The sequence below is a fragment of the Cryptomeria japonica genome, chromosome 11 (assembly GCF_030272615.1).
Source record: "Cryptomeria japonica chromosome 11, Sugi_1.0, whole genome shotgun sequence".
Classification (NCBI taxonomy): Eukaryota; Viridiplantae; Streptophyta; class Pinopsida; order Cupressales; family Cupressaceae; genus Cryptomeria; species Cryptomeria japonica.
The window spans coordinates 276,054,506-276,079,440 of NC_081415.1; the positions used below are offsets into that span (position 1 = coordinate 276,054,506).

At 36.1% G+C, this 24,935-nt stretch overlaps 1 protein-coding gene across 1 annotated transcript; it reads right to left on the bottom strand.

Moving 5' to 3' along the window:
* Window positions 1-15,043: 15,043 nt before the first annotated feature.
* On the bottom strand, window positions 15,044-22,107 carry LOC131068566 (kinesin-like protein KIN-14R). Its single transcript, XM_058003790.2, has 17 exons — window positions 21,936-22,107; window positions 20,933-21,769; window positions 19,979-20,259; window positions 19,723-19,891; window positions 19,500-19,600; window positions 19,130-19,313; window positions 18,922-19,031; window positions 18,723-18,822; window positions 18,526-18,633; window positions 18,263-18,439; window positions 17,825-18,110; window positions 17,546-17,707; window positions 17,083-17,298; window positions 16,942-16,979; window positions 16,648-16,811; window positions 16,399-16,524; window positions 15,044-16,310 (listed from the first exon to the last, which is right to left on the bottom strand). Exons 1-17 carry the CDS (start codon window positions 21,985-21,987, stop codon window positions 15,423-15,425), a joined length of 3,999 nt encoding a protein of 1,332 aa, XP_057859773.2. The 5' UTR covers window positions 21,988-22,107; the 3' UTR covers window positions 15,044-15,422.
* Window positions 22,108-24,935: the final 2,828 nt, after the last annotated feature.

A 24,935-nucleotide genomic window follows, 5' to 3' on the forward strand; every position in this document is an offset into this window, starting at 1 on the left:
CTTGTGGGTATTCATCCCCATCGTGGTTTTTCCTAGTTGGGTTTCCACGTGAAAACTATGTGTGTTATGCATGATGCTTTGTTATTCTCTGTCAAGCGGTAAAGCATGTTGAACCAGTAAGTCTTTACATTTCTGTTGATGTATTACTAGTGTATGCATATGGGTGAAGTGGAAATAAGATGTTAGATTGTGTGGAAAGCTAAGAGTTACCAGTTTATATGTTTCACATTCTTACTGTGTTTAACTGGTAGTAATCTGGGTTAGACCGATGTTATTGCTTGCCAGTCAAGTGCAGTTTTTTCAGTCAAATCGGTTCAAGGAAAAGTGTTTTTCTCAATACTGATTCACCCCTCCCTCTCAGTATTGTTTTGGTACTAACTGTTCATCATTGATTCATCAGATTTCAATTACAACTTTGAAAGGTAGCTAGGTACAACTTGTGGACTTTGAAGGGGTCCTATTTAGATGCAGGAGATGTTTTAAAATTGGGCATAATGTGGCTTCTTGTGATAGGCACAAAGTGGAGAGACCAACAACTTGGTGGAAAGAGGTTACTCCACAACATTACACGGTGGAGAAGGTGGAGGTGAACCAGAATATCCTTTGGGGTTTGGATAGTGGGCATAAAGATGCCAATGAAAAAGAAACAAAGATTAAGGAAAGCTCTAGTCCACCAAAGTCGTGGGAGATAAAGCAGGGAAAGATAGGAGGTTCTGATGCTATGGTGAAAGATGGTGAGAATGCGATTATTTGTTCTGATCAAGCAAGTTGAGAGAAAGTGCAAGAGTTGAGTGATAAATCTAGTTCAAAGATGGGGTGTGTCACATGGGTGGTTAATGAGAACCATATTGGTTCGCAAAGCCTAGAAATAAGGGAGAAAGATGTATTGGGAAATTCCAATTTGAAGTTAATGGAAAATGCAAGAGAGGAAGGGTGTATAGAGGTTAAAAGGAAGAGAGAAAAGATAGTTAAGGAGGGGAGTGTCAACATGATCCCTCAATTGCATGAGAGGGGGGAGTTAAATCAACAATGTAATCACTAATCTTCTAAAGGGCCAGTTATGACTTTGGGGAGGTGGCTCCTTGATTGTAGCCCCACGTAGTTCAGGCCAGTTAAAAACTTGGTTTATCAATAAAATCAACAACAATTATCGACCAAAAAGAAAAAGAATGAACATAAACAAGAATAGAAGAGATTGCCTACCCATAAGAAAATATTTCACAATAGCCTCATTAGGACTATTTTTACCTCTTTTTCCTCCTCTTCTCTTCTTGGTGGGTCCTGGGAATTGGGATTTCTGGTTTTTTTGCTTTAGATTATTTTGTGGAGGGAGGGATCGCTAGACTATAGTGGAATAGTTGCACGAAAATCACCTCATTTGTGACAACTATCATTAGAGGTATCTTCCCTTTGTTTACTCCATCTATTTTGTGTTTTAAATTTTATGCCTATACCAAATGGTCCACTTTACTGGATACATATGATATTTTTTTAGTAGAGACTATTGGCATTTGCATGAAGATTGCATTAATGATATGTTATGTTGTCACTGATGTCAATTATCTGGTAATGATATTGTTGATATTGTTGATACTGTCTTGTAACCAGTAGGAAGAGCTTTGTGAAGGACAATGCAAACCAATATGTAAGTTTGTGAGTTGAACCGGTAACCGATGTAAAAGGTTAAACCCTATCTATGTAATGTAACCAGTAAACCCTACCAGTTGTTTTTGTTAAACCCTAACCGATTAAGGTTGTTGAATTGGTTATGTTGGTTTATGATCTGATGTTGAGTGGTAATGATGGTGACATGTATGGTCATTGTATACTAAGCTCAATGAAGCGGTAGAGGTTTTCTTAATTGATGTGTAGAGATTACTATGAAATCCAAGGGTCATACTTGTATCGACTTATTTTTAATCTCAATGAGAGAATTAGGTTTTTGTTGTATTTAAGGTCGATGAAGTTGATTTGTTTTGAGTGGGCACAAATCAGTTGAGTGTGTGGATGCCAAATCAGATAATGAGTCTGCAGTTTGAGTAAAGGTAGATAGGAGCTTAAAAGGATCTGATCAAGCAAGTGTAGTGCTATTCAGACAAATCAAGCAAACTCCTATTGTTCTCTAACAATTACAACAAAATTGAAATCCCCTAATCGGGTAAGCTCTAACAAGCTTGGTTACTTATTAAATCCTCTAACAAGGTGATCCATTAGATTGGATTTTCAAATCATATACTGAGGTTACTCCTTATAGGGTATTTGCTTCTAACAAGGCATTTGTAGTCAATCCCTTAACCAAGTGATTCCTAACAGGATCAATTCTTAACAAGACTTTTTAAAAAGCTTTAATAGGCTTGGCTCCTAACAGGGCAAACTTCAGAAGAATTCAGATATTATCTTGTGAGTCCCATCTCACCGTGGTTTTTACCTATTTGGGTTTCCACGTCAAAAATACTTGTGTCATGTGCTGAATGTTTTTGTGGTTATGATCATATGGTTGATTTGATTAACTACTTAACTATTCTGATAAGGCATAATAACCAGAAGCATTGAGAAATGGAGTATGTTAATATATGATAAAGCATTTGGATGTTTACAAGTTTAATGTTGTTTACTGATAAGTTGTTGTAACAGTCAACATGATTTTCTTATGAGTCTTTAGAGTGGTATTTCATTTGATAAATTTACTTTATGTGTTTGAGATTGAGATTGGGAAGTTTGTATCAGTTTTTCTATTTACTGATTCACCCCCCCCTCTCACTAATCTACCAGATACTTATTCTTTCATCATACCATCAATCCCTAATCAAGGAGTGGTTGAGGTTTTCTTAATTGATGTGTAGAGATTGCTATAAAATCCAATGGTCATACTTGTACCGACTTATTTGTAATCTCGATGAGAGAATTAGGTTTTTGTTGTGTTACCGACCTAATTGATTTGTATTTAAGGTCGATGAAGTTGTTTTGTTTAGAGTGGGTAAGAGTTGGCAGAAATCAGTTGAGTGTGTGGTTGCCAAACTGGATAATGAGTCTGTAGTTTGAGTAAAGGCAGATAGGAGCTTAAAAGGATCTGATCAAGCAAGTGTAGTTCTTTTCAGACAAATCAAGCAAACTCTTGTTGTTCTCTAACAATTACAGTAGAATTGAAATCCCCTTATCGGGTAAGATCCAACAAGCTTGGTTACTTATTAAATCCTCTAACAAGGTGATCCATTAGATTGGATTTTCAAATACTCTACTGAGGTTACTCCTTACAGGGTTTTTGCTTCTAACAAGGCTTTTGTAGTCAATCCCTTAACCAGGTGATTCTTAACAGGATCAGTTCTTAACAAGACTTTTGTAAAAGCTTTAACAGGCTTGGATCCTAATAGGGTGAACTTCAGAAAAGTTCAGATATTATCTTGTGAGTCCCATCTCATCGTGGTTTTTACCTATTTGGGTTTCCACGTCAAAAATACTTATGTCATGTGGTGAATGTTTTTGTGGTTATGATCTTATGGTTGATTTGATTAACTACTCAACTATTCTGATAAGGAATGATAACTGGAAGCATTGAGAAATGGAGTATGTTGACATATGATGAAGCATTTGGATGTTTACAAGTTTAATGTTGTTTAATGTTAAGTTGCTGTAACAGTTGACCGGATTTTCTTATGAGTATTTATAGTGGTATTTCATTTGATAAATTTACTTTGTGTGTTTGAGATTGAGATTGGGAAGTTTGTGTCAGTTTTTCTATTTACTGATGCAGCCCCCCTCTCAGTAATCTACCGGATACTTATTATTTCATCATACCATCAATCGGTAATCAAGGAGCGGTTGATGTTTTCTTAATTGATGTGTAGAGATTGCTATGAAATCCAATGGTCATACTTGTACCAACTTGTTTGTAATCTCAATGAGAGAATTAGTTTTTTGTTGTGTTACCGACGTAATTGATTTGTATTTAAGGTCGATGAAGTTGTTTTGTTTAGAGTGGGCAAGAGTTGGCAGAAATCAGTTGAGTGTGTGCCAGATAATGAGTTTGCAGTTTGAGTAAAAGCAGGTATGAGCTTAAAAGGATCTAATCAAGCAAATGTAGTGCTATTCAGACAGATCAAGCAAACTCCTATTGTTCTCTAACAATTACAACACAATTGAAATCCCCTAACAAGGTAAGCTCTAACAAGCTTGGTTACTTATTAAATCCTCTAACAAGGTGATCCATTAGATTGGATTTTCAAATCCTCTACTGAGGTTACTCCTTACAGGGTATTTGCTTCTAACAAGGCATTTGTATTCAATCCCTTAACAGAGTGATTCCTAACAGGATCAGTTCTTAACAAGACTTTTGTAAAAGCTTTAACAGGCTTGGCTCCTAACAGGGCGAACTTCAGAAGAGTTCAGATATTATCTTGTGAGTCCCATCTCACAATGGTTTTTACCTATTTGGGTTTCCACGTCAAAAATACTTGTGTCATGTGGTGAATGTTTTTGTGGTTATGATATTATGGTTGATTTGATTAACTACTTAACTATTCTGATAAGGCATGATAATCGGAAGCATTGAGAAATGGAGTATGTTGATATATAATAAAGCATTTGGATGTTTACAAGTTTATGTTGTTTATTGTTAAGTTGCTGTAACGGTCAACTAGATTTTCTTATGAGTATTTACAGTGGTATTTCATTTGATAAATTTACTTTGTGTGTTTGAGATTGAAATTGGGAAGTTTGTATTAGTTTTTCTATTTACTGATTCACCCCCCCTCTCAGTAATCTACCGGATTCTTATTCTTTCATCATACCATCAATTGGTAATCAAGGAGCGGTTGAGGTTTTCTTAATTGATGTGTAGAGATTTCTATGAAATCTAACGGTCATACTTGTACTGACTTGTTTGTAATCTCGATGAGAGAATTAGGTTTTTGTTGTTTTACCGACCTAATTGATTTTTATTTAAGGTTGATGAAGTTGTTTTGTTTAGAGTGGGCAAGAGTTGGCAAAATTCAGTTGAGTGTGTGGTTGCCAAACTAGATAATGAGTCTGCAGTTTGAGTAAAGGCAGATAGAAGCTTAAAAGGATCTGATCAAGCAAGTGTAGTGCTATTCAGACAGATCAAGCAAACTCCTGTTGTTCTCTAACAATTATAGTAGAATTGAAATCCCCTAACCGGGTAAGCTCTAACAAGCTTGGTTACTTATTAAATCCTCTAACAAGGTGATCCATTAGATTGGATTTTCAAATCCTCTATTGAGGTTACTCCTTACATGGTATTTGCTTCTAACAAGGCATTTGTAGTCAATCCCTTAATCAGGTGATTCCTAAGAGGATCAGTTCTTAACAGGACTTTTGTAAAAGCTTTAACAGGCTTGGCTCCTAACAAGGCGAACTTCAGAAGAGTTTAGATATTATCTTGTGAGTCCCATCTCACCGTGGTTTTTACTTATTTGGGTTTCTACGTCAAAAATACTTGTGTCAAGTGGTGAATATTTTTGTGGTTATGATCTTATGGTTTATTTGATTAACTACTTAACTATTGTGATAAGGTATGATAACCAAAAGCATTGAGAAATGGAGTATGTTGACATAGGATGTTTACAAGTTTAATGTTGTTTACTGTTAAGTTGATGTAACAATCAACCATATTTTCTTATGAGTATTTACAGTGGTATTTCATTTGATAAATTTACTTTGTGTGTTTGAGATTGAGATTGGGAAGTTTGTATCAATTTTTCTATTTACTGATTCACCCCCCCCCCCCCCTCTCAGTAATCTACTGGATACTTATTATTTCATCATGCCATCAATTGGTATCAGAGCATCTCAGGTCCTCTAAGGTCTAAGCCTAACAACTTGAGGAAAAGATCTGCCAGATCATGATGAAGAAGGAAGGTCCAAAGTTCAACAGGTAAAACTATAGGATATGAAGTGACAGAATGAAAATTTACATCAAGTCTGGGAAGTCGGTATTGGGATCATGTAGATACTAAGTATATTGCACCTACTGGGATTCTGACTGTTAATCAGAAGAAAGAACAACAAGAAAATCATCAAGCTTTGGAGGCTATTATCAGTTCCTTGTCTTATGCTAAATATGTAGATGTTCATGGTCTCAAAACTGCATATGAGGTATGGAAAAGACTTGAAGAGATTTATAGCAGTGATGAACATGTCAAGATTGCTAAAGAGGAGAGTCTAAGAGGAAATTTTGATGACATGAGGATGACTGAAGATGAGAATATCCAACAGTATGGTCAATGGATAAAAGAGATAGTCAGTGAAATTAAGAGTGCAAGAGAAAAAGTGGAAGATGCCATAGTGATCAGTAAGGTACTGAGAACCCTACTATTGGTCTACGCTATCTGAGTTGCAGCTATTCAGGAGCTGAAGTCCATTGACAAAGCTAAGGTAACTCTTGACTCCATCATTGACAAGCTTACTACTTTTGAATTAAACGGTTATGATGGTAGTGTACAGAAAGCTGAGTCTACATTTAGAGCTTTTGTTTCTAACCCATATGTGAGAAAAAGTAGAGATACTAGTCATGGTTATGAATCCAGATCCAGTAGAGATGATGATGATGAAGATAGTTTAGTGGAGATTGAAGCATTGTTGGCAAAACGGTTGCCTAGAGGTACTGGTAAATATAGAGGTAAATTACCTTTAAAATATTTTGCATGCAACAAGATTGGTCACATAGCAGCTAATTGCCCCAATGGTGAAAATGAACACAAGAGATAAATTCAAGAAGTATAAGGGAAAAGGAAAGAGAGATTGTCTTATTGCTATTGATAGTGGTATCACTGATGAAGAATCTGATGGTGATGCTAGTGAATATATTGTGTTTGTAGCTATTAAGGAAGAGATATCAGACTAGAAGGCATTAGTATCCAGGGTGGATAACTCTAATGATTGGATCATTAATAGTGGTTGTTCACATCATATGACCAGTGATCGGAGCAAATTTTTTTCCTTGAAGGAATTTGATGGCGATGTTGTTAGATTTGGCAATGACTCACCCTGCATGGTTAAAGGTAAAGGAGTTATTTGTCTTAATGAGAAGAGCAGTGCAGATGATGTCTACTGGGTTGAAGGACTAAAGCACAATATTTTGAGTGTGGCACAACTCAATGACAAAGGATACCCACTGGAGTTTAAAAATGGTATGTGCAAAATCTTTGACAACAAAGGTGAATTGATTGCAACCGGGAAACAAACTAAAGGTAACCTATTTCACCTTAATTCTAAAGTTAGCAACTATTTTATTGCAAAAATAGATGATAGCTGGCTTTGGCATAGGAGGTTTTGTCATATAAAATTTGATAACATTATTAAAGTGAGTAAGTCCAAGACAGTGAGAGGTTTGCCTCAGTTAGACAAACTGGTTAATGCTCTTTGCAAAGAATGTCAGTTAGGAAAGATGACTTCTTCAACTTTCAAAAGCAAATCCTTTTCAGCGGAGCACTTGTTAGATTTGGTTCATACAGCTCTTTGTGGACCAATAAGAACAAAAAGCATTCAAGGTGATAGATATTTCATGATTCTCATTGATGATTGGTCAAGGATGATGTGGGTCACATTATTGAAAGATAAGACTGAAGCTTTTGGTAAGTTCAAGGCATTCAGGGCCTTAGTTGAGAAAGAGAGTAGTAAGAAGATAAAATGTCTAAGGACAGATCAAGGCGGTGAATTTGCTTCTGAGGAATTCACTAGGTATTGTGAAAAGAATGGTATCAAATGACGACTTTATGCACCAAGGACACCACAACAGAATGGTATCGCAGAAAGAAACAACTGGTCAGTTGTTGAAGCTGCTAGGACAATGTTGATACAAGGAGTTGTAGCGAAAAACTTTTGAAGAGAAGATGTCATCACAACTGTCTACACAATGAACCAGGTTCTGATAAAGAGAGGTAAAGAAAAGACTCCTTATGAATATTGGTATGGAAGATCACTTGATGTTAGCTATTTTAAGATATTTGGAAGCAAATGTTTTATTAAGAGAGGTGATTACATTAGCAAATTGGAGGCTAAAAGTGATGAAGGTATATTTCTTAACTATTCAACCAAGAGTAAGGCCTACAAATGTTTTAACAATAGGACACAAAGAATTGTTGAGAGTGTTGATGTTCGAGTGGATGAATTTACTGAAGTCTCGGAAGGAACCAATTCTAGAGAAAAAGGATGAAGATCCTTGAATTTTGTTTTTGGAACCAGAAACTGTGAAATTTGAAACCGGCAAAGCAAATTCTGATGCACTTGTTCAACCGGAACAGATAAATTCAGAAGAAGATGATGATAACGAAGAAGCTGAACCTGAAGATAATGATCATGTTATTCCTAGATATGTGAGAGTGAATCACAATCTTGAACAAATTATTGGAGATAAGGATGCTGGAGTACTAACCAGAAGAAGAATCAGAGAGAATTCTTGATCTCCACTATTGAACCAAGAGCTTCTAAGGATGCATTTGGTGATGATCATTGGGTTAAAGCTATGGAGGAGGAATTGGATCAAATTGAGAAGAACAACACTTGGACCCTAGTACTTCGACCGGTAAATAAGAATGTTATAGGTACTAAATGGGTATACAGGAACAAGTTGAATGAAGATGGTGTTGTAGTTCGCAACAAGGCAAGATTGGTTTGCAAGGGTTATGCACATGAAGAAGGAGAAGATTATGGCAAAAAATTTGCACCAGTAGCAAGACTGGAAGGTGTCAGAACTTTACTTGCATTTGCAGCCCATAAGAAGTTCAAGGTATATCAGATGGATGTTAAGTCTGCATTTTTTAATGGGATATTGGAAGAAGAAGTATACATAGAGCAACCAGATGGTTATGCTTTGACTGATGAGAAAGACATGGTATGCAGATTGCATAAGACTTTATATGGATTAAAGCAGGCACCCAGAACATGGTATGAAAGACTTCATACACATCTGATGAAGATAGGCTTTCTGAGAACCAGTGATGATAGTAACATATATCTCAAGTCTAAAGGAGATGAAATACTAGTCAGTGAAGTATTTGTTGATGATATCATATTTGGAGGTAATGATGTCATGAGCAACGGTTTTGCAGATGAAATGAAAAATGAGTTTGAAATGTCTTTAGTAGGGGAAATAAAAAAATTCATAGGCTTGCAAATACAACAAATGAAGAATGGTATTTTCATTACATAGTCTAAGTATGTGAAAGAGGTTTTGAAGACATTTGGCATGAGTGACTGTAAACCAGTTGGGACACCAATGGTTATAGGTTGCAAGTTGTCTAAGGAAGATGAATCTAAGTCTGTTGATGAGAAAGAATATAGGTCAATGATTGGAAAATTGCACTATGTTGTTCACAACAAACCAGACATAGCCCATGCAATTGACATAGTTTCTAGATTCCGAAAGAATCCTAAGAAAACACATTTGATAGCAACCAAGAGAATTTTTAGATACCTGAAAGGTACTATTGACTATGGATTCCATATGGAGGAAACTTTGATTTGAAGGTATACACAGATGTTGTTTGGGTAGGAAATGTTGATGACCGAAAAAGCACAACCAGTGGAACATTTTTTCTTAGAGGAAGGCTTGTTTCATGGAGTACTAAAAAGCAGAGTTGTACTTCACAATCTACTACTGAAGCCGAGTATGTTGCAGCTTATATGAATTGCACACAGGCTATTTGGATGAGTCACATTTTGGAAGGTTTTAAGATGAAGATTTCAGAACCTATAAAGATTTTATGTGATAATACAAGTGTCATAAATATTTCCAAGAATCCTATTTTGCACGCATGAACCAAACACATTGAATTGAAGTATCATTTCTTGAGGGAAAAAGTGCAAAGCAAAGATGTTATCTTAGAGCATGTTTCTACCAAGGAGCAACTTGCAAATATTTTTACCAAACCTCTACCTTAGACTACATTTGAGTATCTTAGAAGTCAACTAGGGGTTGTACCCCTTCATGAGGTTAGTTGAGCATGGTGTTGATTGCATCAGTCCCTGAACTACTTGCAGAATTTTACAAGGATTGGTGTAGTAGTGGATGTATTCCACAGGGGGAGCATAAAGTTGCAGTATGTTGTTAATGCACAGTAAAATTTGATATTACATGTTTTACTTTCAATTTGGCATTGTTGTCAAAGGGGGAGAAAAATTATGTGATTATGGGAAGGAAAACCAGTGATAGACTGAAGACAGAGAGAGCATGTGAATACTTGGTAATGTAAACCAGGATTCCTATTCACAATCTCATCAACAATCCATGGTGTTGATATTTGTATTGTCATCAATGCCAAAGGGGGAGATTGTTGGCATTTGCATGAAGATTGCATTAATGATATGTTATGTTGTCATTGATGTCAATTATCTGGTAATGATATTGCTGATATTGTTGATACTGTCTTGTAACCAGTAGGAAAAGCTTTGTGAAGGATATTGTAAACCAGTATGTAAGTTTGTGAGTTGAACCGGTAACCTGTGTAAAAGGTTAAACCCTATCTATGTAATGTAACCGGTAAACCCTACCAGTTGTTTTTGTTAAACCCTAACCGATTAAGGTTGTTGAATTGGTTATGTTGGTTTATGATCTGATGTTGAGTGGTAATGATGGTGATACGTATGGTCATTGTATGAAGATAAGTTCAAAATGTTTTGGCGCGTTTGTTTGTCTAGGGAATGAGAAAAATGTATTGCATCTAATGCAAAGTGTGTGATGATTTACTGAGCTCGATGAAGTGGTAATCAAGGAGCGGTTGAGGTTTTCTTAATTGATGTGTAGAGATTGCTCTGAAATCTAACAGTCATACTTGTACTGACTTGTTTGTAATCTCGATGAAAGAATTAAGTTTTTATTGTGTTACCGACCTAATTGATTTGTTTTTAAGGTCGATGAAGTTGTTTTGTTTAGAGTGGACAAGAGTTGGCAGAAATCAGTTGAGTGTGTGGTTGCCAAACCGGATAATGAGTCTGCAATTTGAGTAAAGGTAGATAGGAGCTTAAAAGGATTTGATCAAGCAAGTGTAGTGTTATTCAGACAGATCAAGCAAACTCATGTTGTTCTCTAACAATCACAACAAAATTGAAATCCCCTAACCGGGTAAGCTCTAACAAGCTTGGTTACTTATTAAATCCTCTAACAAGGCGATCCATTAGATTGGATTTTCAAATCCTCTACTGAGGTTACTCCTTACAAGGTATTTGCTTCTAACAAGGCATTTGTAATCAATCCCTTAACCGAGTGATTCCTAACAGGATCAGTTCTTAACAGGAATTTCGTAAAAGCTTTAACAGGCTTGGCTCCTAACAGGGCGAAATTTAGAAGAGTTCAGATATTATCTTGTGAATCCCATCTCACCGTGGTTTTTACCTATTTGGGTTTCCACGTCAAAAATACTTATGTCATGTGGTGAATGTTTGTGGTTATGATCTTATGGTTGATTTGATTAACTACTTAACTATTCTGATAAGGCATGATAACCAAAATCATTGAGAAATGGAGTATGTTGACATATGATAAAGCATTTGGATGTTTACAAGTTTAATGTTGTTTACTGTTAAGTTGTTGTAACAGTCAACCGAATTTTCTTATGACTATTTATAGTGGTATTTCATTTGATAAATTTACTGTGTGTTTGAGATTGAGATTGAGAAGTTTGTATCAGTTTTTCTATTTACTGATTCACCCTCCCCCCCCCCCTCTCAGTAATCTACCAGATACTTATTCTTTCATCATACCATCAATCGATAGTCAAGGAGCGGTTGAGGTTTTCTTAATTGATGTGTAGAGATTGCTATGAAATCCAATGGTCATACTTGTACCAACTTGTTTGTAATCTTGATGAGAGAATTAGGTTTTTGTTTTGTTACCGACCTAATTGATTTGTATTTAAAGCCGATGAAATTGTTTTGTTTAGAGTGGGCAAGAGTTGGCAGAAATCAGTTGAGTGTGTGGTTGCCAAACCGGATAATGAGTTTGCAGTTTGAGTAAAGGCAGATAGGAGCTTAAATGGATCTGATCAAGCAAGTGTAGTGCTATTCAAACTGATCAAGCAAACTCTTGTTGTTCTTTAACAATTACAACAAATTGAAATCCCTTAACCGGGGAAGCTCTAACAAGCTTGGTTACTTATTAAATCCTCTAACAAGGTGATCCATTAGATTGGATTTTCAAATCCTCTACTAAGGTTACTCCTTACAAGGTATTTGCTTCTAACAAGGCATTTGTAGTCAATCCCTTAGCCAGGTGATTCCTAACAGGATCAGTTTGTAACAGGACTTTTGTAAAAGTTCTAGCAGGCTTGGCTCCTAACAGGGCGAACTTTAGAAGAGTTCAGATATTATCTTGTGAGTCTCATCTCACTGTGGTTTTTACCTATTTGTGTTTCCACGTCAAAATTACTTGTGTCATGTGGTGAATATTTTTGTGGTTATGATCTTATGGTTGATTTGATTAACTACTTAACTATTCTGATAAGGCATGATAACCAAAAGCATTGGGAAATGGAGTATGTTGACATATGATAAAGCATTTGGATGTTTACAAGTTTAATGTTGTTTACTGTTAAGTTGTTGTAACAGTCAACCGGATTTTCTTATGAGTATTTACAATGGTATTTCATTTGATAAATTTACTTTGTGTGTTTGAGATTGAGATTGGGAAGTTTGTATTAGTTTTTCTATTTATGGTGATATTTTTTTTAATATGTGATTGGAAAAAACTGCTTTCCATTCCCTTAGCTTGAAAGGGGGCATTCTTAGTTTTCAGAAATTAAAAATATGAATGTTGGGTGGGGCTTGAACTTAAATAATTAAAATTTTGGGATTTTGCAAGTTTCATGCATGTTGTTGAAAAAAGAAATTTTGAATTCATAGAGTACTTTTTAGAATTATTTTGTGGGAATAGAATTTTCGCATGGAAATAGGACAATGAATCATATGGACATATGTGTGCTATGATTGGACCTCATTCTCCATGTTGTGCCCTTATTGTGTTTTTTATTATGTGGCCCTAAAATGTAAAGTCTTTAGGTCTTAATTGAGTGGACTCTTGCCCTTGCTTGTTTGTAATGCAAATGGTGCTAGGTTTAATGAGAGATAATAAAATAAAAATGATTTAAAAGAATGGGTTAGGCATGTAACAAAAAAGGACTTGACCCATGAGTTCACTTGTCGTACGCCCATAGGGTCAATCCTAGAGATCAATGACAATGTCATTGGGACTCCATTGGATAGCCACAATTCTCACTTTTTTCCATAAATTCCATGTGATGACACTTCATTAAACTCCATTGTTTGTGTGTTGAATTGTGAATTCAATTAGTGTTTATGAACCCATTATACATGTGTGATTGGTGTATCTTCCTAATCATGTTTATGGTTGTATTTTGTATTGACGTGATTAGTAGGTGTATGTATTGCTCTATGATGTGTATATTTCATGTATGATTGTTCAAAAATTCATAAGATCAGAGGGGCGGGCCTAAGAGCTCCACATGGTTGGGTGACATTGGGTGACATTGAACAAATCTTTTGAGCATCTTAGAGTGTGTGTAAGGATTTCATGACTGATAAAGTATTTTAAATGTGCAACTAAAGACAGTTTGAGTTCTTACATGTAAAGTTGTAATTATGAGCAAAAGTAGTTATGAATTGTATTTTAATCCACTCATGTTTATGGTGTGAACTCTATCATTTATTTCAACGTTGCTCGAACTTGGAGCCAAATGTGTTAGCACATGCAATGAAATTATCATGTTTTGGCTATATATATTCAGAAACACGGCTAGAAAGCATGATTTATGATTCTTGTAGAAATATAAATGTAATCAGACTAGTGGTGATTTACTTGCCTTAAAGAATGCATGTTGTACTTGGAGATGTATATGTTCACCATTCTGAGTAGTTGATATCTCTTTGAGCAAGTCTTCTACTTGTGTTGCGATGCTTATTACATTGGTGCATATGCCAAGTGCATCATTGCATTGGTGCATATGCTAAGTGCATCATTGTATTGTGTCACAGTAATTTGAGCAAGCATATGTGCAATATGACATATGGCATGCTTATTGTTGCATTTGTATCGTGGAAAATTAGTTTGTCAAATTTTTTGTTGTGGCATGCAAAAGATTGTAAACTCTCCATGTTTTCAAAACTTATTGGCATGGTTGTTTGGGAATAGTTAAATTATTTGTACTTGAATGCCTAATGCCTCTGGTCACATCGAAGAACCTGTATTGCCCTTTAATTTGGCTTTGATTTATTAAGAAAATATCAGCTATGTTTAACCAGGTGCACTGGGTAAGCACTGAATTTGTGCTAAAAAGAATTTCTCCCATCCAAGATTACAGCCTCTGCACGTTAACTAAAAAGATCAAATTGCTTTGTATTAGTTCCAGTTAATCTTTTAAAGAGCCTCTACTATTTTGTAATCATGATTGTAACAAAACCTCATAATTTCTTGCAAACATTATTTTACTAGATGATAGTGGAATGCCGATTTAAAGTGGGGGGGACTTCAGTTGAAATCTGTAAACAGAAAATAGTGAACGTTTTATTTTTGGTCTCCAATTCATTCTTTCGCATGCTCTTATAGAAAGTTCTGTATAGTTTATCTATGATTGGCATTATGAGGGGGAAGAGGATAAACAACCATTCTTAAATGTGTGAATTCACCTACTGCATAAGCTCTTTTGAAGAGAACCAAATATCATAACTACATTCACATACTGACCTCACTTGAAAGAGAAAAGCCAAATAATGATATACTAAATAGCTGAGTGGTAATTTTTCATAAGCAATCTGCACACCTGTAAGTCAGCACTGAAAGAAACCATACACTCTGAAGGCTATGTATTTGTGAGGCAGTACACAGCAAAAAAGCAACACAACCTTGGATAGCAGGTCAAGTACACTTCACTAGCATAAATAAAGTAGAGAAAATGTTGCAAGCACTCTGAATGCAAATGTAACTAGAGCTAAATAGAAATACACTTTGATACCTATGCATCCTGTCTTTGTCATACCAACAACTCGAACATCCCATTCAAGGAAAGAACAAACTGCATAATGTATGAAGCAATGACAGAATATATGGCAATACTTTTACAAGGGAGGTCAATCTTACACAAAGAAAGATTTGTTAGGGAAGCACAATCCATGATTACAGGTCCAACTACAGTGCAGACATAAGCTAGAGAATAGTGACTCCAACCATCTGATTGTTGCCTTGGCTTTATAGATGAAATTAGCCACAAAGATATGTTAAGTGTGGATAATTTTAAGTAAGCAGCAGCCAACAAACTGGCAGATTGCCAAGGTTAAAAGAATATCCTAGAGTATACAAGTATAAATCTTAAAAAAACAAGTAGTAAAAAATCTTCCTACTTTTTTACAGGGAGGAGTCTCCTATTGATCATGCAATGCAGCCAAAAATAGCTGCTGCATTACCTGTTCCATATTCTCTCCTTTTCTTTCAGCTGCGTTGGAGGCTTCATGCCAGATTTGTTTGAACACAATACTCTTTGAGCAGAGAGATTTCCAGTGCCAGAAATTCTTCCCCAGGTTTTGGCTGAGCTTAACCGTCTGATTCTATTAGTATCGAGTGGTGGCAACTTCGCTCTCTCACCAGCAGCGAGATCATTGTGTTGCCCTCTCAGAAGGGGAGAATTTAATTGAACTTTCTTGTGAATACTACGGCGCAATCTGTTAAGTGTGTTAGAAGTCCTAAGTCCTCTTAAGCTCACAGGAGTAGAAGTAGGTAACATAACTGGATCCTGATTGGAATTTGCCATCAAGACGGGGTTTCGATTAGAAGCAAAAGACTCCTTGTTAGTAACTGCTTCATCCTCATTAATTTTAGATGCTGTATTTGTATCCATTACACAATCTTTTCGTATGACTGGTAAGGGGACCATTGAGACTCGCCTTGCAGGAGGAACAATTGATGTTCTTCGAGTTGTCGTACATATTGAAGCTCTGCCTGTTCTCCTTGGCATAGGCTTCTGAATGTCATCACAAAGCCCAGTGTTATTCTCCTTCTGTTCTTTGGAATAAGGATCAATCATGCCGTTTCTCAGGAGGTTCTCACTATCCTGTGGCTTTCCTCCACTACAATCCAGGGTATTGTACCTCTGTCTATTTTCAGTCAGAGGATCTGAGAGGTTGACCAAGTCTCTTCTTAATACACTGGCTTCATTGACATTCTTGAGACGCATTAGAGGTGGCTTTTCAGATAATTTTTCTGCCTGTTGTTGCTGTTGCTCTTTAACTTTAGCTTCCAGAGTTATTCGAGCCTTTCTCTCAGCAGCAAGTTGTCCTTCTAATTCTTTCACCTGTCACATACCAACAAAAGTTTTAATGTAGGTTAAACATTTCAGCTTATTCCTATTATCAACGAAAGTAACCCAGCATTATATAAACCTTATCTTGAAGACTCTTAAATGCCTGATCTCTTCCCTTCAATTTTGCCTCCAAACTTTGTACGGTCTCTTCCATCTTCTTAACTGAAGCATCCTTTGATTTCCCTTCATGTTTGGCCTTTTCAACCTGCACAGATTTCAGCAGTAAGTTCATCATATAATGAATGTTCCAAAATGGTTAAATGCACAGCGTGATTATAAGCTGTATTTTGTGTATGCATTTTCTTTAAGAGCCATGTATAGAGATTACCATCTGTTTATACTTCAAAAGCTCAGTTGAATCAATTTGTTTCCGAGCAGGACCAAGCTCTATTCCTCGAACTCTACTAGCAAAATTGAGTGAGCACAGTGTTTCACTTAAATCATTTTCATTAGGACTAATTTGTACAAACATGAGAGTTTTTGAGTCGCCTCCTGCAAATATAATTAATGTCAGATGTCTTGAACTATTTTAATCAGCTCAGAACAGAGTAGCAACTGAATAAAGAAAATAGAAATCCTAATACATCTAGTAGGCAAAAAGTTAGAAAGGAAAGACACACACCTAATGAATCTTGTAGCAGATGTGTTAGCTTGGAGTTTCTGTATCCAAACAGTAGATAATAGATATTGAGAAAAATGTGCTATTTTAATGTATAAAAACATAAAACATATAGAGGGAAAGAGATTGTGTTGTCAAACAAACCTGAATGGAATATGACTATTCTTGGTTGCTAGAGCAGATATCACATCCCCAAGTGCAGAGAGTGACTTATTAATGTTCTGTGCCTCTTTAAGGCGTTCCCCTTGAACATCAGTTTTAGCTACTCGCTCACTCCCTGCAAGATCCACGAGCCAAAGCTTGCTTCTGGTGCACTCTCCATTAATCAAATTCTCACCTCTAACCATCACACAAAGTATACTGCAAAATACCAATAGATAAGGACTTACTGAAAATCAGATATATGACCTACATCCATTGCACAGGACAAAACATAAAATATTCAAAGGATTTATCTGAAGGAGTATTAAAAACAATGATTTTCTCCAAGACAGAGAAACAACATCAAAAAATTTAAGCGGTTATGTTCAAGGGTATCAAAAACCTGATTTATGTCGGAACAAAGCATTACAAATTTGAATCAATTATCTTCAGGGGTATCACATACCAGTGAGAACGACTGCTGTGTTCGTTAGCATTAGTTGAGCCAACAGCTCGAGCACTGCTTCCAGTTTGCAATACCTCCCAGACCTCACTCATGCTATGCACTTGTGCTTCAACAAGCCCAGGAACATGATGAACCCCTTCAGCTACCTGCTTTACCTCCAACCTATCAAAAGCACATGCAACAATTTCAAATAATTTGACTTTTTATCAATATTTGAGAGCTATATCATGAAAACCTAATTGGAAAAAATGTTAACCCTTAAATGTGTTTAGGATTTACTTCTTTATGGTTTGTCCTTGTTGAGTAGGAGCTGAAAGCAAATCTCGGATTTGCTCATTGTATACTTCTAGAACACTAACAGAGATATCATACTTGAATTGCCCTTTTCTCTCATTAGCTACTCTAAAGAGCTCCTCCAATGTTCGATAGTTTACACCTCGGTTTTCTTCTGTTCCCTCCATTGTAAATGTCTTCCCAGTTCCGGTTTGTCCATATGCAAAAATGCAAACGTTGTAGCCATCCAAAACTGAAACGACAACAGGTGCAGTGTCCGCAAAAACATCCACTGCCAGAACAACAATGGTGATAAATGAGTTATTTTTAAACATACTCGTGCACTTCTCTGCTTGACATGACAATAAAAGCATCCTTTTCAGATATACTCTTCTCTTAAATAGTTAATTTCAACTGAAATATTTGTCTGAAAATAACATTTACCTTGATTGTCCTGTGGGGTAAAAACTGAATCAAATCTGAAGACTTTTTTTGGAGCCCCGTTTGCTCGTATGCTGATCTCGCAGTCTTTGGCAGCATCAAACTCTGCTACAGAAACAGCTCCTTGCATGACCTCTTCGGCACTCAATGGGCGGCACCTACAGAAGACTCTAATGTTTCCTGGAGAGAAACAAAAGCAACTACGACCTCAGCATCTGACCTCATTGTTTTCAGGTAAAATAAAAATTATGAAACAGTTTACATACCTTTGAGCTCCAGCAATTTGTTATAGAGTTGTTTGCGTTCCTTACATTCTTCTACAAACTTTGCTTTTAGTTCAATGAACTGGACTTTCAGTTCTTCATGCTGATCAACTGCAAAATACATTTTTTTCAAATAAATAGCAGTTCCTTGAAGCTTTAAGATGAAAAGTAAAAAATAGTTCAAGCATTTTAAAACTCACGTAGAGCTTGCACAGCAGAAGTCATTCCACTCATATCAGCAAATGATGAGACATAAGAACTGGCCTCTTCTGATACTTTAACACAGTCACTCTTCAACATCTGCTTTCCCCAGAAAAAAATCAAAATCATGCTCAGATTACACATTTGGTACATAAAGAAAAATATGTACTGTGATGATACAAAATATGGTTACCATACCTTGAGCTTATCACTCAATAGATGGACTTTAGAGACCCACAATTTCTTCTCCCTCTCATGCTTGTCCTGAAGATCCCTTAGCTCATTCACTTGACCCTCCACAGCATAAGCTGTAAAAACATAGAGAAGTTGTTACAAAATCAATACCAAATCACAAATTGACATAGAATTGCTGAAGTTAGCAATGTAAGGTCAATCTCCTTTGTACCTAAGGAGCCCACATGCATGGATTTGCGCATCAGTTCATTCCTTAGTTTTTCAAGTTGTCGATTGGTGTCCTCCAGGGATAACCATGCCTCGTGACATTCTTTCTTCTTCAATTCAAAATCTTTATGAAGCTCTTCGAACTTCCTTTTGTACTCCAGAGCAGTTTTACAATTTCTGCCTCTACACTGAAAAACCATCGACGCACATTTTGTAATTCAAGATAAAAAAATCTCTACTGTACCCTATAGTATTAAGTCAGCATAAAACCAACGATGTTTAAAAAATTAGCATTCTTTGGCTGTGAAAATCATCCTTGTAATTTTTTCTGCTATAAGATGACCAGAAATAAAGGCCGTCTATCTCATCATTACCTTCTGATTGCTGTCATCTTCGCCTGGTATCAGTTCCTGGACTTGATCCATTTGCCTTGAATTTTCTTCTCCAACATGGGACTGAACTTTTATTTTTTCACCTACAGCTTACTTCTGTCAGTAGTATATCAAACTTTTGCATGCTCAATCCATAATGTGGAAACATCTACACCCATGAATAAAATACATTCTGATTGCAATAATTGGAAAATTGAGTTTATACCAAATTGAGGTGCTTGTCTTATGCATATTGCACTGACAATGGGGCTGCCAATGATAGCTTTAAATCCAATAGTTATATTTCCTCCATCAATTACATTTACTGGAGCATCCATCAGGACAAGAGGAGTATTGGCACCAACTCTAGCATAAATATCAAACTCAGATAGAACCTGCACCATGATTTTATCTTATAAAAACATGCACTATTGCTAGGAAACAAAGAAAGCTTTCATATAACCTGAATACAGTTATCTTGCCTTTTCTTCCTGTATAAAGACATCAAAAACACGCATCCCTGGGGGACCATTTGTAAAGATTATCTCTGCAAAGTGAAGATCGACAATGTAGTGCCCAGCAGGAAGATCCCCAATTACGTATGAGAAGTTCCCATACCGAGCTGTTTGATATATGTATGAAACTTCCTTTTCTACAATAGCCTCCTCTGTTCTTATCACATCTCCACCAACAAAATACAAATCTTCCTGAAAATCAATTCCTGCTAGCTGTTCTCCAGCATTTATGAATATGATTGTATTTTCTGCAATTATTCACCACATGAACAATGGGCATTATTTAAACATAAAAGGTAATGAAAGAAAAACAAATCTATCATTTACGAAGCAACATCAGGTAACATTAGTAGGCAAATGCAATCAGTTGATCGACTAACAGATATCCTACAGCAATAACCTCATGGAGTAATACTACCAGGGATTCCTTAGGAGGAATAATCTGCATCTAAGAATAGGAGCATCTGTCTATGGAAAACCTCATTTATCCAATTAACATGTGACCAAATTTAGCATGTAGACACCACGGCACCAAGAAATTGGTAATTCACTACAAGAAGTCCTTGAATAAATAATCTTCATCCAAGAACATTCATTTGTGTGTGCAGTGTGCTAGCTAAAGAAGTTTCAATCCAGCTGCTTTCTTCTCTACCCAAGTGACATGTGAATAAAAGGGATGACATTCCCCACAGACATTGGCATCTGAGCCAAAAGAAAATGTGTCTTTGTACATGTTTGTGCATCGCTACAAACCCTAGACTACAATATATAAACAAATGCAGTCAGATGATCGATGCCAACATGTGACAGAAATCTGTATATGTAATGAAGGACCTCAGAGACATGTTTCAACATGCTCCCTAGAAAGAAAAGTGATAGATAGGAACCGACAAAAAACCTAAGGGATTCAATAGAAGATACCTTTAGAAATCTCCATATCTTGGCGTCCTGTTACAAGTCTTAGTGAATTGCAGAGAGTGGGATTTTCAGAGCCATCAGATTCCGAGTAAATGTCAGTTTGGCACCCGTTATCCTCCAAACTGCAGCCACTGGATGCAGGAGCAGGAACGTCAAGAGTTATGCCCTCAACCCCAGTATGAGGTGGAGTGGTGAAATGAGCTTCTTCCTCTTCCTTTTTAATGGGAGTCTTCAGGGGTATTTCAGACCACCCTTCGGCTGCTAGAGGGGAATGAACTTCTGGAAACATGGCGACCGTGAGACTCTGATCTTCTTGCTTCTCCTGGCAATTGAAGGAAAAGCAATCTGCCTTCACTTCCATTTCTTGAAACCCCATCTTACTCAGACTCTGATCTTGCTGTTCATCAGGATGGAAGGAGAAGCAATTTGTGTCTGCCTTCACTTCCATTTCTGGAAAACCTATTTTACTCAGACTCTGATCTTGCTGTTCCTCAGGATTGAAGGAGAAGCAATTTGTCTCTGCCTCCACTTCCATTTCTGGAAAACCCATCTTACTCAGACTCTGATCTTGCTGTTCTTCAGGATTGAAGGAGAAGCAATTTGTCTCTGCCTCCACTTCCATTTCTGGAAAACCCATCTTACTCGGACTCTGATCTTGCTGTTCCTCAGGATTCAAGATCAAGCAATCTGCCTCTGTTCCTGCCTCGAATTTTCTCTCAGAAAAATCGTATTGACCAAGATCATGTTCTTCAATCTTGGAATTGAAGGAAAAACTGTTCTCCTGTGCCTCAAATTCCATTTCAGGAGAGCCCCCACACACTACGAAATCTGGCGAAACCCCTGCACACGCACAAAACACCAAATTCGTATTTCTTGGAATACCCACTATTGTTTTCTACTCTACTTCTTCAAATGAAAAGCTGGCAGACATTGTAGAGCAGATGGATTTCAAGGAAGAATAACTCACTAGATTTGGGTGTAAATAGATGACTTGGGTACTACTTACCTTGTTCTGGGCTCCAACTCTCCATCAACAATGATTGAAATTTATTGTCCATAAGATCATCCAAACGCTTCAAGAATGCCCAAAAATAATATTAGGTACACATGAAATGAAAAATGAACCCCTCTCTGGACATTCTCAACGAAAAAAAACACTCACGCTCCCTTACACTCTTAACGGTAACTTGCTTGTAATTTTCAAACCATCTAACCGTTCAACATTTCAAATTTGAATTTGTTCCCACTTAATTCATAGCCGTCGGATGGACTGTAGATCCAACGGTCTTTGTTTGATTTTTAACATGGGAGAAGTTGTATCGCTGAAAAGTCAAGACTATTCACGAGGTGTTTATTTACTAAATTCTGAAAAAGGCCCGCTCAAATTGTGTAGACGATGTGGCCGTTCGCTTGCTATTTTATAGGCTGACATTAAGATATTATTTTTAATTTAACTAGGTATGATAAAATTTTGAAAGTAAAAATTGATATTTTTAAAGTGGGTGGAAACTTGTTCATCTATCATGTATTAAGTAATAATAAATTTTCATCTTTATTATTTTGTTGGCTGTTTAATATTTTTAATTATTTTTGTTAACAATTAATAGGCTCATGCCATTATCCACTTTGTTATCATTGTAGTAATTTAAATAATAATAATAAATAAATAATCAACCTACATAAATTAATTGGATTAATGTTAGATAATTAATATAGATATAAAATTTGTAGAGAATTATTTTATTTATTTGGGAGTTATTTTATTTATTACATAAACATATGAATTTTTATTTTTATTAGAAAATGATAACTTTAATTATTTTATTATTAGTCGATAGGCTCTATGTGCGGGCTTTTGCCCGCCAAAGTGTCAACCTTTCAGTGAGGTGCATTTCACCGACATGTTTTTGGCAAGCCCTTCTTTCTTGGTCGGTGACAAGACATCTTTCGCCACGTCGTCTGTTTGATTGTCGATGAAAAGACAATTACAACCACGTCGTCTTCTTTTTTTTCCAAGAGGAACGTGGCAGTGAGGTCATATATCACCTACCATGTCCTCTATTGATGGCTTCGACGGTCATGCGAAGAGCCTGCATTAAACACGGCTAAAGAGTTGGTTGTTGTGAGGGATGTTTCATGTTCTTGGGCAGTGTGTTCGTCGGTTCTATCATTGCGAACGCTTCTCTATATTTTTATCTTTCTTGTGTTCACACTTATAGTTCACAATTTGCAAACGTTGTTTACAATTAATTTTGGGTTTTCATTGTGTCGACACTAATTCTATTTTCATTATATCTACCCTTCTTGAGGGTTTTGGCGGTTTCGCTGGAACAATTATTTTCGGATGTGTTTCGTTTAAGCGCCCGACTATGCAGAAGCGAGGTAATTGTTTTCAATTGTCGAATTCAGGTACCTTTTCAATTTCACATTTTCTACTTCTACTGTTTGCATTTTTTATGTGTGTAGTTTTACCACTTATTCTACGTGTTTATCTCTTGTAGTAAGCATGTAGTATTTGGTCTGTGTTTTTAGGGTTAGAGGTTTGTACAAGCTACATTTGTTAGGGATTATTTGACCTTCGTTGTTCTAGCGGTCTGCAATTAATTGGTTATGATTTAGGGTTTTGTTGTCTGTGTTTTCAATAATGAACGTCTCTAGGCATATATAGATATGTATACAAACATATATATGCATACTTTGCTATGTATGTGTGCACATGTATTGCTCACTAGTAGCATTCTGAATGGCATATCATCATTAATTTTGTGTTTTCATTCAGTGCATTTTTATCCCCGTTGCCATCCAACATGGAGTTCACAATTTATTTGGGGTTTTCATTATTTGAAACTGTGTGTTTTCACTGTATTTGAGCTTCTTGAGGGCTTTGCTAGATTTGGTTTAATGGGTCACTTAATTGATGCTTTAGGCTCAAGTAGCCATTTCGTACCTGTCAAATATTGTGTATTTGTGTTACTATTGTAGTTTATTGATAATGATTTATGGTTTCCTTGTTTGTGTTTCCATTTTGTGGTTCTATTTATTTGTGCATTTGAACACATGTATGTGCATATACATAAATGTATATGTGCATATATCTACATACATATATATATGTTTGTCTGCATACATGTATAGGTATGCATTCATATGTATAGATATAAATATATGTCTATAAATATATATAGGTATGCATTCATATACACACATATATTGGTATGTATACCTTTTTTTTATATGTAAAATATATATGTGCATATATCTATGTACATATATATGTCTGTCTGCATATATGTATAGGTATGCATTCATATGTACGAATATATATACATGTTTGTAAATATATATAGGATATTGGTATGACATAGACACACATATGTAATTCATATATATATATATGAGATCAATGTAGAATTTTTGAGATATATAACATAAAGAGTTGGAAATGCACGTTCATAAAAACAATCAAAACGTAGAGCCCACAACAGATGCAAACAATCGAATCCTAAAATGCTAAAAACATAGAGAATCTGAAATTTCCTTTTATTAACTAAAAACACATAGAACCTGAAATGTCCTTTCATTCACTGTGAGTGCAATTAAGAAAATAAATAACCATACCTATATATCTCGAAACCCTAAATTAAGCAACAAAAGTCACCCGCAATAGATGCACATAGTGGAAGGTTGAAACCCTAATATATGCATACTTTGCACATATGGGTAAGTGCACAAAGATGGTGGTCAAAAAGGGGGGTATAAGTGGACACTTTTTTTCTAAAATCGGGTGAACCTGAACTTGGAGGCAAAATTTGAACTTCGTCCACTCAAGATATGAAGATAATCAAAGAACAAATATTGTAGTACTCTGAATCTAGTTTCCAAACTACTAAACATTTTCAAAATTGGTTAAGATTAAGGTGGTCAAATCCTTCACACACGAATAACAAACCCTGATTTTTTCTGAAAAACATAACATAGTGTCTGACGTGCGCATAAAAAAAGTCAT

What these genes read in the sequence shown, in the direction of transcription:
- LOC131068566 (XM_058003790.2), bottom strand. Translation starts at nt 21,987, where the DNA reads ATGGACAATAAATTTCAATCATTGTTGATGGAGAGTTGGAGCCCAGAA. An exon ending in TTCTGCTGTGCAAGCTCTAC is followed by an intron (nt 18,634 to 18,722) that starts GTGAGTTTTAAA and finishes TGTATTTTGCAG; the next exon opens with TTGATCAGCATGAAGAACTG. An exon ending in CAAATTGCTGGAGCTCAAAG is followed by an intron (nt 18,440 to 18,525) that starts GTATGTAAACTG and finishes GTTTCTCTCCAG; the next exon opens with GAAACATTAGAGTCTTCTGT.